Source organism: Sorex araneus, chromosome 11 (assembly GCF_027595985.1).
Source record: "Sorex araneus isolate mSorAra2 chromosome 11, mSorAra2.pri, whole genome shotgun sequence".
NCBI classification, from domain to species: Eukaryota; Metazoa; Chordata; class Mammalia; order Eulipotyphla; family Soricidae; genus Sorex; species Sorex araneus.
The window spans coordinates 14,332,296-14,350,135 of NC_073312.1; the positions used below are offsets into that span (position 1 = coordinate 14,332,296).

Below are 17,840 nucleotides of genomic sequence, written 5' to 3' on the forward strand. Positions count from 1 at the left end.
AGAGGAAGGAAGAAAAAAAGGGAGAGAGGAATGGAGAAAGAGGAAGGAAGCAAGGAAGGAAGGAAGGAAGGAAGGAAGGAAGGAAGGAAGGAAGGAAGGAAGGAGAAGGGAGGGAAGAAAGGAGGGAGGGAGGGAAGGAAGGGAGGAAGGAAGGAAGGAAGGGAGGAATAAAGGGAGGAAGGAAGGAAGGGAGGAAGGAATAAAGGGAGGAAGAAAGGAAGGAAGGAAGGGAGGAGGAAGGGAAGGAAGGAGGGAGGGAGAATGTGAGGGAGGGAATGTGGAAGGGAGAAAAAGAGGAAGGAAGGAATAAAGGGAGGAAGGAAGGAATAAAGGGAGGAAGGAAGGAAGGAAGGAAGGAAGGGAGTGAGGGAGGGAGGGAAGGAGAGAGGAAGGGAAGAAGGGAGGGAGGGAGAGAGGGAGGAAGGAGAAAGAGAAGCAGGCAGGAAGCAGCATACATATGCCATTTAATAAGTGGGCAGTGACTTTCAGGCCTAGAACCCAGCATCTCCTCTATAAAAGGGGCCCAGAGCCATCTTTCCGCACTCACTACTGTATCTTTCACTCACCACACAGCACAAGTACTCAGAGCTGCTGCTGCTTCGACATGTCCGGCTCCCTCTGAGCAGAGTTCTGAGCTCGTCGGGTCTCCAGCCCCGTTTGTACAGCGAAAAGCAGATGCTGCTGCTGAAGAAGGCGCCGCTGCTGCTCTTCCCACTAAGATGCTGGGACTTGACTACTGTAGCCAAAACTAGGGACCTGGTCCAAGTTCTGCCCTGTCCTGATGAAACGGTCTTGGGTAAGACTTGACTTCTGCAAACCTCCGTCCTTTACTATGAGGCGGCCACAGGCAATAGCAAACCTCAGAGTTCTTTATGGAGGTTACGGAAAATGGAATAAGGAATGCGAATGTGCTGAACAAACCAGGAAGCCTTTAGAAATTTTAATTGCGACAAATGTCTTTAAGGCTTTGATATTTCTAACAGAATTAAATATTTTGATAAATGATCCCACTTCTCCAAGAAGGCATCCTGTAATATTGCTAAACTTTGTGAAAAGTCCAAAGTAAGTTTATCTTATAAGCCAGCACGTTTTGAATAAGCCAGAGTATCACAGTAATGCAGTGGAATTCACTTAGGAAATGGTAGGCATTTTCTATAATCATATCTCATTCTTTTCTTTGTCTTTTTTGTTTTGGGGCCACACCCACTGGTGCTCAGGGGCCATTCCATGTTCTTTTCTCAGCAGGAACCGCTGGCAATGCTTATGGGTGCCATGATTCAGCAACACAAGCTGATTTCGTGCAAGGTAAGCGAGTGCCCTTCCTCCTGTACTATTCCTATGCCCCCTACTTCATTTCTTAACAGTTTCAGAGTTGGTTATGAATGCTCATAAGTATAGTGTGAAATTTTCAGAAAGATACGTGTGGAAAACTGCCATGGTTCAGAGACCCTGAATCCCACTGATGGATACAGCGCCCCTCTCTGAATATGGCTTCATGAAAGCACCTGGGCACCTATTTCCGACACCTCTAACTGATTTGGGAATTAAAAACACAGAGTACTGGGGCGGGAGCATTAGCACAGTGGGTAGGGCGTTTGCCTTGCACGCGGCCGACCCAGGTTGATTCCCAGAATCCCATATGGTTCCCTGAGCGCCACCAGGAGTAATTCCTGAGTGCATAAGCCAGGAGTAACCCCTGTGCATCGCTGGGTGTGACCCAAAAAGCGCCCCCCGAAAAAAAAAACCCACAGAGTACTGTTTATTTCTTCATCAAATCATTAAGGAATCAGAGATGCTACCCTGCCCTCTGTAAATTATCACTTTTTAATTAAAGAGCTGTTCTTTCATCACTTAGAAGTTTTTAACCCTTTTTAAGAAATGCTGGTAATGGGGTCAGTGCAATAATACAGAGGAGAGGGCACTTGCCTTGCTGACCAGGGTTGGATCTCTGGCATCCCATATAGTTCCCAGAGCAGTGCTGGGACTAATTCCTGAGGGCAGAGCCAGGAGTAGCCCCTGAGCATCGCTGGGTGTGGCTCCCAAACAAACAAACAAAATGCTGGTAAGATTTACTATTGTAGCATTTTCCCATTGAATATTAATGGGAATATTTACAGTTCTTCACAAAGTCTTGCCAAAGAAGTCACTAGCTTTTAAAAATAGAACTTAAAGGTTAAAAAATTATTATCTTGATCCATTGCAATTTGCATCATCTCCAAATATATATATATATATTAGAGAACAGTTAGAATGAGAAGGGAAACAACTCAATGCTAACAAGGCCGCAAGCCTTGTACGCTAAGCAATGCTGCAATTACACTCTTGTAAATTGAACGTATTTCTTTATAGTGCTTGCTATTTCCATAAAAGCAAAGAGTTCTTTCTTAATACCTAGATGGCAAATTCTCAAGATGTACACAGTTGTTTCTTATTATGGCTTCCCTGGAAAACATTTCTGGGAAAGCACAATTCCCAGCCACTTACTTTGTTTACAACAGACAAAACTGCTTGTGTGGTATAAATAGGAGTCTGTCCTTAAAATGCTGCTAAAAAATAAAATGCAACCATGAAAAGGAACCATTTCCTGCCTCAAAGGTGGCTTAAAAAAAAAGTCTCAGCTACTTTAGGAACGGCACCAAAGCATAAATAATAATTATCAATCGCTGTACAATCAAAGACTAATTTTACCGTTCTCCCCCCACCCCCCCCCCCGCCCTGGAGAGCTACTTACTCCAGAGATGCCCTCAGAATTGTCAGCATTAGAAGGTTTTCTTATCCTGCCAGATGATGAAAACCCCTTTTGTCGCCCTGCATTTGTGATGTATATCTATAACTCGTTCTTGTTTGTGCAGATAAGCGCGGCCTTGTCTCTCGAGCTGCACTTTCAAAAGCAGATTCACAGTGGTTTGACTTTTGATCTGGGGGAGCATCGAGCCTGACCACCTGTGTCTGGGCTGCGACTGAGCTGGCTTTGTCTCATCGTCATAGCACAGTAAGCCTTTTAAAATTGATGTGTGAATACGCTAATTTACAATGTGAGCGTTCGGACAACAACAAAAAAATATGGTCGTGGTGGGGATGGGGTGGCCGTGGTAGCAGTCACGGTGGCAGTGGCAGCTAGGGAGGATGGGTGGGGGGGGTTGGGGGCACAGAGATTCGTGCAGGGGCAAGGCCTGACGCTTGCTTTGTGGGGTTCCCATATTGCTCACTGCGTCTTGGGCGGCGGGAGCAGACAGTGGCGTCATGGTGAAGGCAGGGGGCAGGGGGGCAGGGGGAGTTGTTAAAATGCTGGTTGGTGATGGACCCTGCTAATAAATAGCCATTTACAAGGGGGGAGGGCTGAGGGCTCCGTTGCTTGTTTATAAGGCAGGCCCAGGGCTCCTGGCTTCCAGTTAACAGCTCAAGGCTGCGTTCAAAGACAGCATTGATGGCGAAGGGAAAGAGCGCCCTTCACGCCCTGCCTCGCTGTCAAGGATGGCAAGTATCCTGGGGAACAAGGAGACGGCACAAAGGCAAGGTAATTCAAGAATGAGGTCACATCGTGGCCCACCACGGAGAGAAATATCAGCTGCTTTGCTATTGTGATGAAATAATGAGCGAAACATTCTGTGACGCCAAGTGACTTATTTCATCTTTGAATGAACATGTGTACATGGCAGCCAACGTGCACGGGATGGAAACCCTGCAGAGCCTGAATGGAATCGTACCCACGAGAACCGAGATAGAAACTCTGAGACTCTTCTCGGCCATTCTGCCCCAGGTCCTCCGGGATTAAGGGTGTACCCGGGCGCAGGGCTCTGAGCACAGGGAGAAGAGGCTCTTGATTCTGAGCTGCTTCCAGCCCAGAAACCAGAGGCTCCACCCATTCCTGGGCCCCTCAAGAGAAGTGGTCACATAGGAACTTCCTGTGCGGCGACAGTGGTCAGCGTCTCGCCAGGACCCATCTCCATGGCAGGAATGGTTCTGAGGACCTCGGAAGGTAATTCTTATTGCAGAAAATCCTAGCTTTTCTGATTATTTCCTCCTTGGCATGGCAGAGCCTTTTCGGCCCTTCTGGGTGTCCCCTACTGGGACCTGCTGAAAGGCGACTGCTCAGAGCGTAGCTACTCAAGTGGTTCCCTGGCTTGGTTCTACTTGTCTTTCCTTTGGTTTCCTTCCCGAGCTACTTCAGCTGGGTGTATGATTGTGTTGGAGCAGCATCAAAACCTTTTGGCGGTGAGGAAGGGATAACAGAGGTCTAGAAGAAAATGAAGACAGAACGGCTAATACTTACAACACATACCAGGCGGGGCCGACCTCAGAGCCATGAGGGAAGCAGAAAACTGCCGTGAGGCCTCCGAGCAACCGCAGACCATTTCTGGCTGGGGCGCTGACAAACATGTCACCTGAGTGCACACACATGGTCACCCCCAACAGTCCAAAGGTGACATCGTCTCTCTGGCCCTCTGAATGTCTCTCTTCCTTTCTAATAAAAGCCTTGGGGATTTCTGAAAAAAAAAAAAAATGAAGCCCTATCTCTTCACAGGTCATGTCCACCCCCGTGTGAGGGCCTCATTCTGAAAATCTCACCACAGGTTGATGGGATTTTACCTAACGAAAGCCAACCAGAACTAATATGACTTGGCGCTATGCCTCTCTTTGGAGTCACTAGGAAAATACCTCTTTCTACTTCATCTAATAAGTCACTGAGAGGGTTGGCAAAATCTTTGTCTCTACCAAGACAAAAAAGGATGGCCCCACAAAGGAGTGAAGAGGGGGAAATACCTGATGTCAATGTTTAAACCCTTGGATTCCAAGGGTGTATTTAAGAGGTGAAATATTCCTTCTCTCCCCTTCCCTCTTCGCTCCATTCCTTGCCTTCCCCTCCATGTTCTACCTTCCCTTCCTTTTCCTACCATCCTTCCCTTTCCTCGTCCCTGCCTCTGCCCATCAGTTTGCTATGGGTTTCTGACACTTGCACCCAGCGGAGTCCTAACTAATACTGATGGAGAGGAGAACATTCCAGAAGAAGGAATAGCAAAAACGAAGGCACAGAATTAGTGAAGTGGAAAGTCTCACTCTGGAGGTAGGGTCCACTTTGGAAGGATGCAGGGTCTGTTCAGAGGCTATAAGAGAAGCAAGACTAGAAAGATCCAGGGGACCGGATGGCAGAGGGCTGGCGATGATCTGAAGATGATCAGGAGCAAGAGGAGGGTTCAAAGTAGGGAGGAAACAGTTCTGATTTTGCACACTGGAAGATAAATTGGCCAATAACATTCAGAAGGACATACATAGGAGGGGGTGAGACGTATGCGAGGATTTGAAGGCTTCTTCAAGAATTCACATCAGACAGCAGGATCCCTATTTAGGAAAGGACTGAGATAGGGAGTTCTGGTTTGGGGGACACACTGAAAACTCCGGGGGAGCCTGAGCAATGCAAGTGAGGGTCACAGCAGAGAGAAGCACAGGGGTGACTCTAGCACAAAATCAGGGAGTTGATTTATTTTTCCATAGTTAATACTACTTTCATAGGAACCACCAGAGAAATTTGGGAGTGGAAAACAATTGAAAACGTCCATGCAAGACTCATCACCTACAGGCAATATACAACAAAAGTTCTCGAAGGAAGAAAAAGGTTTCTAATTATAGATGGTGATGAATAGTAATGCCATTTATTGTTGTGGCTATTTTACTGTATAGACCTACCGGAAATCACTATGACATGCACATAAGACTACTAACACAATGATATATGTTAGTTATAGCTCAACAAAAAATCTATCCACCTAAAATAACTAGCATTTTGATTTTAGTCCTGGCTCTTGGCTTATTAAAAATAAAAACAATGATGAACATGATGACCTCACTTCAATATTTGTTAAAACCTTATTATGTACCAGGGAACACAACTGTGTGTAGTTTACATGTAACATCTCATTTAATAATGACAAGAATTTATAGGAGTGGAGTGGGGCTAGAGAGATAGTATAGTGGGCAGGGTACTTGCCTGGCATGTGGCTGATCAGCACCACATAAGGTTCCCAGAACCCCACCAGGAGTGACTGCTGAGTGCAGAGTCCTGAGTAATCCTGAGCACAGTTGGGTGTGGCCCAAAAGCAAAAACAAAAACAATGAAACTGCTGTTCACCCTACTTTACAAATGGGGAAACTGAGGTCTGGAGAGTGACACTCTTGCCTGATGTGAGTGATGGAGGCTACAACACTCGAATTAGAGACTACAATCCTGTTTCTGACATGATTGTCCATGTTAATGCCACATATTCTATGCTTGGCTCTAAAACATAATTTTCACCTCCCTAAATACACCAACACCGGGGCCTTCATTGGTACGCAGCTGCTTCTACACAGCCCAGACCCAGTCCCTCCTGAATAGTGAGATCTTGTATGATTTGCTGACTGCTTTCAGTAACAACTGTGTACCTATCCTGAATGGTTGTCTCACTATCTGTACAGCTATTCATTCTCCCTAGAAGAAGGGTAACAGTTCAGCACAGGAGGAAAAACGGGGACTGGAGGACTGCTTAGGAGTAGCCGAGTGCCATTTAACAACACTTGCGTATTTCTGAAGGGAGAGCAATAATCTGTCTAATAGACTTGTCATGAGGATGAAGTGAAAGACTACAGCAAGTTATCTAGGCTCTTGCTTGCGACCTAGAAAGAATTGCAGAATGTCCCAGTAGCAGTGTGTTCAATTGCTAACAGAGAGAGCAGATTGCCGAGTAATGGCTCTTCAAATTCTGGCTTTCCCAAACCAGAAAACTGTGAGGGATGGGGAAGCAGGGGAAAACCAATACACAATAGCCACTGTTGAATGATTCAAGTCTGGGGTTTTTCTAGAGAAATCAGCTATTCCAAGGAAACTCTTCATGACCAGTTAATTTTCAGGAGAAACGGAATTATGATAAGAAGTCTATAACAGAATCTATTTGCAGAATGAAACCCAGTGATTGGTCTCAACTCTTCTCATCTCACCTCTTTTTAGTGAAAACTGGCTCTGAGAATTTTTCTTGTTGTGATCCAGAAGAGCCAGCCCAGTTCACAAACCAATGCTATACCTTTCTGTGAAATGACTGGGAATTTAACTTCACTATCACTAAATAGAGCTATTCTCAACTATGAAATGTGGGTAAGGATGCTTCTGGCACAAGGCTCTCAGGGTGAAATAGATTCCACGAGTACAATAAGGTTATGGCTGCCCACATCTAGGGCCTAAGCAATGCTACTTAAAGTTACCACTGACTTTAATTCTACATCATGCATTCCAATGTGTGACACAAGACCGAAACTCTATGGTGAAAGTTGTAAGAATATTATCAAAGAGAAACACAGAGAAAGAAATCAAAAGCCATTCTTTAGTTTGGTAAAAACCCATGTCAGCCTTGAAGAAGTCATTGGACAGAATGACAAGACAAAAGCAACGAAATAAATACAGAAATAAATTTACTCACAAAGGACCAAGACTGTTTGAAAATTTCGCTTTGTAGCATTTTTCAACATGAGATCCCAAATAAGTCTAAAGAATCTGCAGCAAACAATTTCATTGTCAAAGAATCAACACTTGATTAAAAGCTGATAAATACCAAAGAGGTGAAGATTCTGCTGTGCTAATTTCAGGTCAGGGCCCATCTTTAACACTAGTTAAAATAGAACCAAGAAAGAAGAATGAGATTAGTAGAAGAGAAAAACAAAACAGAGAAAAGCAAAAATGTAAATAGGAAGGCAAGAGACTTTATACTTTTCGAGACATAAAAATTGAGAGTCAAGATTCAAGGACAGTTTTCTCACGAGTCTTGAAAACTCTACTGGAGGATTGTCAAACACTGGAATAGGAACAACTGAATACAGCTAAATGTTTGCTGGGGAAAATGAGGGTGGGGAATGTCTGAATTTTAAGAGATTAAAAAAAATCTAGTCGTGACATATTTCTTCAAGAATAAACTTCATATTCAAAAATAATACTGCATCAGCTTATAGATCTTGCACTGGTATTTCTGGTATAGTTCCCCTTAGGAATTATTTGACAGAACAATGTTTTACCTGTCACTCTACCAAAGCGACACGACTATGTTTAAAATGTAAAGTGTGAGAGCAATGATGGGTGGCAATCATCTCTGAGACTGACATAGAAGCGCTAACCAAAATATACATATTAAATAGTAATGTATGAACAGAACAAATGCATTTAATACCATCTGCTTTATCTTATAGACTAGGTATGAAAATGCCGCAGCAGCTCCATGCTTAAGAAAACAATTATTTAGGGGCCAGAGAGATAGTACAGCGGGTAGGGTGCTTGCCTTACATGTGACTGACCTGGGTTTGATACCTGGCATCCCATATGGTCCCCTGAGCACAACTAGGAGTGACTATTATGTGCAGAGCCAGGAGTAACCCCTGACCATCACCAGGTGTAGCTACCAAACCAAAAAATTACTTACCCTAGCGGAAAGATTAAAAAAATACTTTTCAAAGGAACGAAGGTGCTGTGATTCACAAAGCTACTTATAGTTGTTTTTAGGTATACGATGTTCACGCTACCGAGAGTATCCCACCTGCAAGGCAGAGCTTGGCAAGCTACCCATGGCGTATTCGATATGCCCAAAACAGTAACAATAAGTCTCACAATGGAGACGTTACGGTGCCCACTGAAGCAAACTGATGAACAACGGGACGGCAGTGCTATGACAATGCTGGAGTGCTACGATGTTCCAAACCAATCCCATCCCCAGTGCCCATCAACTTCTCGCCAACAGTGTCCCCAGTTCTCTTCTACTCTCCAGCCCCCTCCCTGACGGTGACAGTTTGAAATGTGGTTGTTATAGTTTAGATCTCATGTTTTCCGTCCTGTTGTTTCTGTGGTTCAGGTATGTAGAAATCCTGCTCTACACTGTCAATGTGTCCCAGGCTCCGGCCTCTTCTTTCCTATGTCCTTCTCAGGCTATAATCTAGGCACCAGGACAGTCTAGATATCCCCTCTTTGCCTCCCTTGCATTTCCTTGTCCAGTTTACTCATACACCACAGGTCTCACTAGACCACCCTGTCTGTCTTCTTCTGCCTTTCATATCTAAACTTAAGCTCTTGAAATCGAGTCTCACATTGATTTCATTTGAGAATATCCATGGTCTTGTATCCAAGCACTGGGTATTTATTGAGAAAGTAAAAAGAGAAAAGAAATAAAAGAAGAAGGAAAGAAGGAAGGAAACGGAATTTTCCCACTCACTGAAGTTTATTAATGATTAAAAAAAAAACATGAGTGGTAGTGTCTACCACTAAATTTTATTTCCCTTCTTGCTTTGGGTCTGTCCGATAAATTATCAATTATTGTCCTCTGCACAATGCCCCTGGCACTGATTGAACTTTGGTTTTACCTGCCTTTGCCACAGACTAAATCACTCTATGCTATAGTCCAGATGAGGGGCCATAGAAGGTTATTTTTGCCCATTTTACAAATTTTAAAATGATCTGGTTAAAAAAAAATAAGTGCGTTTTCATTTTAATAGGGTAATTCCTTGGCCGGCTCGCTTGTTCCATACGTAACTGTTCTCTGATATATGGAATTTACCATATGAAAATAAATAAACTTATGCATCGCGCTCATTTACACATTGCACCAAGTGGACACACATCGCTCTGATCCATTTGAAAAGGTGACAGATGAGCACACGATTCAAGACTGTCCATTTTCTTACGTAAGAAGTACCTGTTGGCACACACTAGAGCTATGAACCTTGATTAAGACTAGAGGTTGGAGAATTCGAGTTTTCTCTTTCAAATAAAACCTTATCAGTGTTGGAAGTGAACACCGGGTGAAAGGGAGAGGGAGGTAAGAAAGGAAGCAAAACTAGAGAATTAAAAAAAAAAAAAGACAGATCCAGAAACCCAGATTCTATCTTCTTGGGTGTAGGATAACCTTGGGTTTGTCCTTTTAGCCTTGTCGCAGGGAACTTAGTTTACCTTAAAGCAATGTCCTTTCTGTATGGACACAGGAAGACAGTTAATATTATGCTTTGTAACTTGGGAGTTGACTGACTCCAATAATATTTACTCCTGGGTATCTGCTTTCTCAACTCAGTTGCCCTTAGTTCCTAGCACCCCAAAAGCAGGGTCCCGACGAGGGACAGAATGGACTCAGGGCAAGCTGTGAGCTACCCTGGCATCAAAATGGACCAGGTCAAAGCGCCACAATACTCAGCTATAAGCTGAAAGCATGGTCATAGACGAATGCTGTCATGATCCAAAAGTAACGACGAGCCTAGGACCTTGCTGGGGTTAGGAAGATTAACTTGACCTGAGGACTGTGGTCTAGAATATATAGTGAGATGTCCTCAGGAAGAACCAAACTTTAAGTTTGATATATCTCTTACCATGCTCATACAGAATGACAATACTAGAAATACTAGAAGTAGATTTACTACAACTAATTAAGTGGATCACTAACTGAGGAAAGAAGAAAGCCGACACACCCTGGATGTTAAGCGGATCTCCTAGTAATCTGGAGTAATCTCCTTAGATGAGATTTTGTTAATCTCCTAGAGGAGTGGTTTTACCTCTCTTTGTTGATTTGTTAATGTTCAACCCCTTTGTGTCACCACCCTATGTGATTGCTATATAAACCAAGACTGTAAGAGAAGTAAGGGAGAAGACACAGAAGCAGAGCACAAAGCGAAAGAGAATCAGGGAGTCATCGGATTCAGAAGCAGGGGAAAGAAAGAGCCTGAAGCAGACAGAGTCAGAAGTGAGAGCGAGAGAGAATCCAGGTCAGAGTCAGAAGTGAGAGTGAGAAGGGCTCCAGAGAGAGAAGCGGAATGGCTCTGGAGAGAGATCGGAAGAGACCAGAGGAGAGACTACAGAGACAGAGTCACAGATAGAGAGAAAGAAGAGAGCACAGCGGCACACACAGAAGCAGAGAATAAGGAGGAGCCATCCCGATCTGGTCCATACACAGCAGGTCAAGAGCACTGAATGTGAGCAGCAAAAGAGAGAGAGAGAAAGAGAGGGAGAGAGAGAGAAAGAGAGAGAGAGCCACCCTGAGAGCCCGCGAACACATCACATCGCACCCATACGTGCTTATGTTTTTTACACTTGGGGATTATTTTTCCAGGGAATAATACAAATAAGGGAGTAAAGAAGTTGGTCAAAGTTTTGCTTTTTAAAAAAATAATTCCAAAATAAATTGCATATCTTGTGGATGATAGTTGGAAACTCAAACAAAGCCGTCATCTATATTTGTTTTCCAAAGATTCAAGTTACAGCATTGGTTAGAAGTACCCAGATACCCTGACTGATAGGAAGTTTCCCACAGTGCTCAGTCAAAACATTGAACCAAACATGCATCATATCATGGATAGGTGGGCTTAAGCGTTTCCTCAGCTCACACACAACAACGTAATGTCCATTGGGCATTTTTATTTCTGTTCATACTCTGAACAGATCCGAAAAGGAGAAGAGTCAGTAACTGCTTGAGTTTGCCTACAAAGAGAACCCCAAGTCGGTTTCTGAGTAATTTTCTTCTCTGAGCTTATGAAACAGCCACGTTTCGTTCTGATTTTCCTACAGAAAGCCCAGTCAAAGGTTGCAGAAGTTGTTTGTGTTTTACCCTCTGCAAATGACTTGCAAATTTATTCAAAAGCAATATGAGGAGCTGCTTTATTTGTTGAATAACTGTCGGCAGTGTCCTGCACAAAAGGGTGAGGTACATCAAGCAGAAACATGGACAGAAATACATTGGTTTAGGAACCCATAAATCCTGATTTGAATCTGCCAACCTGAAAGCCACGTAGAGGCGGAATAAACTATTTTTCCTAAATGCTACATCTGATTAAGCCCTACCATTCAATGACAGCTGAACTTTAACATTAATATGATATTATTTAAATAACCACATGATTTTTTTTACACTAAAAATGATGAATGATTTCTGGACAGCTCAATTGACATAAAGCGGGAGGCCCCTTTAATGAGATTTGACAAAATGGAGACACATGCAGAATATTTGTCACAGCTCACATCGCTGGAGCCTCCCAGGGAAGCCATGCAGGGCCCCCGCCTTTTTATTTTTTTATTGTCTATAGGCACTGAAGCATTACTTGCAACCGCCACTTTTCTGTGGATTTTGAGTTTTTCTAGGGAATTGACATGTTACTCTCAGTCAAGGAATTTGGAGGCTTGTGGTTGGAATTTGGAAGCTTATGGTCATGAACTGGGAGCCACAGTGTGTGTGGGGGGGACACTGTGGACTTAGGTTCATGTTGGCTGGAAGGGCCCAAGACAGTGGGCCTGTGACAGATCCATCTAAGAGAGAAACAAGATGCAGCAGGCAGCCAGCTACTTCGTCAGTGCTTAGGGAATCTCAACATGGCAAGCCCATTTTTAGCAAAGGGCTGGAGTGATAGCACAGCGGGTAGAGCATTTGCCTTGCACACGGCAGACCCGGGTTCGATTCCTCTGTCCCTCTCAGAGAGCCCAGCAAGCTAATGAGAGTATCCAGCCCGCATGGCTGAGCCTGGCAAGCTACCCGTGGCGTATTCGATATGCCAAAAAGAGTAACAACAAGTCTCACAATGGAGACGTTGCTGGTGCCCGCTCGAGCAAATCGATGAACAACGGGATGACAGTGACAGTGACTATGTATGGATACATGATCAAAGAAGGCTTTGCTTATTTGAAAATACTTGTCTTAACAGTATCAACAGTAGATCTTCTGAAAAATCCCAATTAGGGCCTGAGAGAAAGTACAGCAGGTAGGGCTTCTACCTTGCACCTAGTGGACGCAGATTCCACCCCTGGCACCCAATATAGCCCCCAGAGCCACACCAGGAGTCATCCCTGAGCACAGAGACAAGAGGAAGCCCTGAGCACTACCAGTTGTGGCCCCCAAACAAACAACAAACAAACACAAACCCAATGAAGCTATTCGAGAGCCATCTCCGGCATTCCTCATTCGCGCTTGAACCCACAGCTCCAAAGTGAATACTTTGATTTGGTGGATTTGTGAGTGTAAAATAAGTCCACGTCGGATACACCAAAGTAAACAAATGGCTCCACTTTTGAGAACAATGGGAACATTTCTCACTCCCTTCCCCACGCTTACAGAATATAGACGATTACCCACACTCATTCATGTATTCTGCCCGTGTTCTGCCAAATCTCTTCCAGCAACAGAGGTAAGTTATACACAGAAAACACTGACATCTGCTAGGTGGCACGCGCGCAGGTGGCATCCTTGCATATGAGAATCTCCAGTAATCAGATCCTCTTTCAATTTCAAAAACCACCTTTAGGTATTCACAAACGGAAGTGTTGCTCCAAACAGCCTCTCTTGTACAACAAACAAACACAAAGCCAGGGAGAGGGAAACATCCCCAACAGGCCTGTCCTTGCAGCCAAAGACTATCAAAACCGACAATCATGTCCTGTTCCTGCCATGGGGCTTCCTCAGGCTATGAGCAAAGGCGGCATGTCTAACCCTATTTCTTTCCATAGCTCGAGGTAACCCCCCTAGCTCACACCTTCTCTCTAATCCAAGCTCCTTGGTCTGTGTCTCTGTCCAAACAAGAGTTAATATCAGTGTTCAATTATTTCGACCGGGGACGCTACACCAGGAACAGAGGATAGAGGCTCACAGGCCGGGCTCACATCCATTATAAAACACAGTTTCATAAAAAGGGAGAAAGAGAGGAAGGCAGGTCCCTACCTGGTTCTTACCTTCGCAACATCCCCGTCAGCACTCGGGAGCTCTTGCCCAGGTTAGCATCTGTTTCCCGCAGCTAGGGGGAGAAAAGCAGCTTTAGCCACAGGCACAGCGAAACTTTAGGCAATCTGTATTTTTTCTTTTCTTCCCAGAAGTACCAACAAACACTACTTTTCTCATGATAGACTATCCAATTCATAAACAAACAAACACACAACCTAAAACACTACATTTAAGAGTCGGGGAGTGGGAAAAAAACCCCTTTAAATATGCTCCACTAAAATTTTCACAGCTACACAAACTCTGAAAATCCTTAGATACAGAAAATTAATGGAATATATAATCCCAGCAGAACTGGATACTTGAACTGGATATATTAAAAAATAATTTAAAAAAAGGTCTCACAGGTTGACACATGTGTATATTTGGTCATTAATCCCCTGTTTGCGAATGGGCAAAGTTCTAGAAGTACAAATTGATGCGACACGAATTTAAGAAAGGACGGTAATGGGGCTGGAGTGAGAGTGCAGAGGATAAGATGCTTGCATTGCACGCAGCTGAGCCCAGCTGGAGCCCCAGCACTGTGGAAGGTTCCCTGGAGCACTTTTGTGCTGAGCACTGAGCCAGGACTGTCCCCGCACACCCCTGGAAGGGATCTAAACCCTCTCCCCTCCAAAATGCAAGAAGAAAGAAAGAAAACTAATTTGGGGAGAGGTCCCAAGCAGTGCTCAGGGCACCATTGGGGCTGGCTGCGTAAGGCTTGATGGTTTTGAGTGTGCAGGCCCAGCGATGCAGTGCTGGGGGCCACCACCATCCCCAGGGCCACCAGGCCTATAGCTAGCAGTGCTGGGGTGGCAGCACATGCCACAAGACTGAACGCAGGGCCCTCCACCTGAGGTCTGCTCAGGAGGCTTCGGAGTCATCTCCTTCACCCTAACATCTTAACCGTAACATCTTATAGCTTTCATGGAAAACTTGGCAAACTCCAACATCTCCCGTAATGGCCTGGGCTGGAGAGCCCAATAAATAACTTTTGGGGGCCATTTTGAGATGGGGGAACAGTCAGCTTACTCTTTGCTCCTCTCACATCTTGCCCCTTTCCCTAGCTTTAGCTTTATATCCATCCATCCATCCATCCATCCATCCATCCATCCATCCATCCATCCATCCACCCACCCATCCATCCACCCATCCACCCACCCATCCATCCATCCACCCATCCACCCACACATCCATCCATCCATCCATCCATCCATCCATCCATCCATCCATCCATCCATCCATCCATCCATCCATTTGTGTAACTGCTACTGTCCATACATGTGCCAAAGGTCTTTTATTTTATGTCTTACTTCCTAAATTTCTTAAGAACAAAATAAAACAAAATCACTGCTACTTACTCTTTCACGTGCCCGCTGTATCTTTTCTCTGTCATGACTGAGATTTTCCAACATCTCCTGGCCAATTTGCTCTGTGGAAAGGAAAATCTGAGTAAGGAAAGACAATCTTGGATGCAAGCGAGAATCATAACCTTTCAGAGCTATCAACATGACAGTAGAGTGGAACTAATGTTAAATAAGCATGCTATACAGATCAGACACATATTTGAATTAATGTATCACTGTCATCCCGTTGTTCATCGATTTGCTCGAGCGGGCACCAGTAACATCTCCATTGTGAGACTTGCTGTTACTGTTTTTGGCATATTGAATACGCCACGGGTAGCTTGCCAGGCTCTGCTGTGCAGGTGGGATACTCTCAGTAGCATACCGAGCTCTCCAAGAGGGTCGGAGGAATTGAACCCGGGTCCGCCGCGTGCAAGGCAAATGCCCTACCCGCTGTGCTATCGCTCCAGTCCTTAAATATTTTTAAAGTATTTGATACATTTTCTTATTAATCTTGGGATAATTATGTGATTTATAATTCAATTTTTATAGCATGACTGATATGGCAAGGATGATTTTCCCCTGATCTTTTTTTTTGGGGGGGGGGGAGTGGGGCTTTGGCCATATCCATAAGTGAGCACTATTCAGAGATTATTCCCAGTTCTGTGCTCAGGGATTACTCCTGGCAGTGCTCAGGGGACCATATGTGATGCTGGGGATTGAATCACGGTTGGTCAATGTGTAAGACAAGTGCCTTACCCCTGTGCTAACTCTCTGGTCCTGGCAATGACGACTTATAAGAGCTATAAATTGCATAAGATCCGCCCCCCCCAGCTTATTATCTATCAAAGTGGAAAGCTGAATCCAATGAACTCTCTAGTCATTTCTCACCACGGCATGTAGGCTGGCGCTCTCACATATGTAAGCAATGCCAATGATTCTACACTGCTTGAACTGGCACTGTTGTGACTACTGAAGAATAATTCCATTTTCATTCTAGTGTATTCACACCACAAAAATGATCATCAATCTCCATGACAGTAGCTTAGTGGTAGTAGATTTATCTCTAGATGTCTCCCCTCGTAGAGTAGGGGCTTAGTGTGTGCTCAGTGTAGATGAGGGGACAGGAGTGGAGGAATGTCCAAGCCAGAGAAAGGACTTCTCAACCTTAGCCCTGGTGAGACAGGTCAGAACACTCATTAAAAAGCTACACCATGAAATTCCAACGAGGTTTTCTGCTGCCGTGATCATCCTGTTTGGTTAGCCCTGGTCGGGCTCTGTTCTGACTATACCCCACTTTGCAAAGATGTAGATATGTCCTGACTTGACAAATATGCAGCTGCAGTGATTAATTTTTTTTTAAAAAAAGATTCATTCTCTATCTCCTGGGAGGTGACTTATTCTTTCACAGAAAAATGCCCATCTGCTTTTCTGGTCATCGTGGCAATCTGTCAGATACCTTATCCTTTAGTTTCTTTTAATTGTTCCTCTTATATTGTCTTTTTACCAATAACCTTGTAAGGATAGTAATACAAATACTGAAACATTCAATAAGCATCTAATGACAGCGAATCATCTCATTAAATAATTAGGCAATCATCTTGCTAGTTGTGGGCTCATAACTGCATGCTGATAATTTTTCCGAGGAACAGCCTAGAAGCTGTAGATCAATGCTCCTGTCCTATTGAGAGCCGAGGTCGTGCAGTCAAATGGAGGAAGCCTCATCTCTTAATGTGGTTCTGCACAACTAATGTCAACTACTAAGTTAGCTTTGCTGTACTTCAGTTTCTTCATTTCTAACATGGGAATAAGAATAGTTCTGTATCATGGAGCCTCTCACTAGAAGAGTTAAGTAAGAGAATTTAATTAAAATATTTAGCACTGGACTGGAGTAAACAGTAAGTCTTTACCACAGGTGGATGGCTGATATAAAACTTAGTGAACTGAACTTCTGACTTTGACCCCTTTCAATGCTAGGTCTGTCAGAATCCACCTGAAATGCCATTCTAGTTACCTGACAAAATACCTGCCCTACCTTTCCCATAAAAACACTCCAGTTAAATAAAAGAACCAAAGAAAACTTAGAGAGCACCATACACATGTGCAATTAGCAACAAATAATCACTGAATCCTGCCTCTGCCACATTCAGTGCTGGGACATGGTGAATGAAAAGGTCAACCCTTTGCACTCTGGGAAGGTCCCTGCTAATAGTGACAGCTTAGCTGTTACCGGGTAAATGTTCCCTTAGAATTTAGAGTTAAGGAGCATAGGAAAGAGAATAAGAAAAAAGATTCCTGGGGTCAGACTTGGGTTCGATCCCTGACACCTCATAGGATGTTGCCCGAAAACAAGCCCCCTAGAAAAAAAACCACAAAATAATAGTAAAAATTTAAAAAATTCCTTTCATAATAAAAAATCCAATTAAAATATGCTTAAGTACATTAATATAAAAATTGCTTTTGGTTTTGAGGGGCCACACTTAGATGTGCTCAGGGTCTACTCTTGGCTCTGGACTCAAGAGTTACTCCTGGGACCATATGGGATGCTGGGATTGAACCCAGATCAGCCGCATGCAAGGCAGGCACCCTGACCGCTGGACTATCTCTCCAGCCCCATAAATATATTTTTCACTACTTAAAAAAACTTTAAACACATTTTTTTTCTAGTAGAGAACCTTAGTATAGTATCTATACTCTGAGTATAGTATCTCCTCTAAGATTCACAGCAGTTTTTTCTTCCTAACTATTAACTTCATAAATTCAT

At 44.0% G+C, this 17,840-nt stretch overlaps 1 protein-coding gene across 4 annotated transcripts in view; it reads right to left on the reverse strand.

Annotated features, from left to right (window-relative positions):
* VTI1A (vesicle transport through interaction with t-SNAREs 1A) overlaps positions 1–17,840 on the reverse strand; it is a 396,717-nt gene that overhangs the window by 144,758 nt on the left and 234,119 nt on the right. For 2 of the 4 annotated variants that reach the window (XM_055118855.1, XM_055118853.1), the window contains 2 exons: positions 15,092–15,162; positions 13,695–13,767 (listed from right to left, as the gene is read on the reverse strand). In XM_055118855.1, the coding sequence (XP_054974830.1) occupies positions 13,702–13,767; positions 15,092–15,162 (137 nt within the window). In that variant the 3' untranslated portion in view covers positions 13,695–13,701. The remainder of the gene's footprint in view (positions 1–13,694; positions 13,768–15,091; positions 15,163–17,840) is intronic. The other 2 variants (XM_055118852.1, XM_055118851.1) reach the window with 1 other exon arrangement.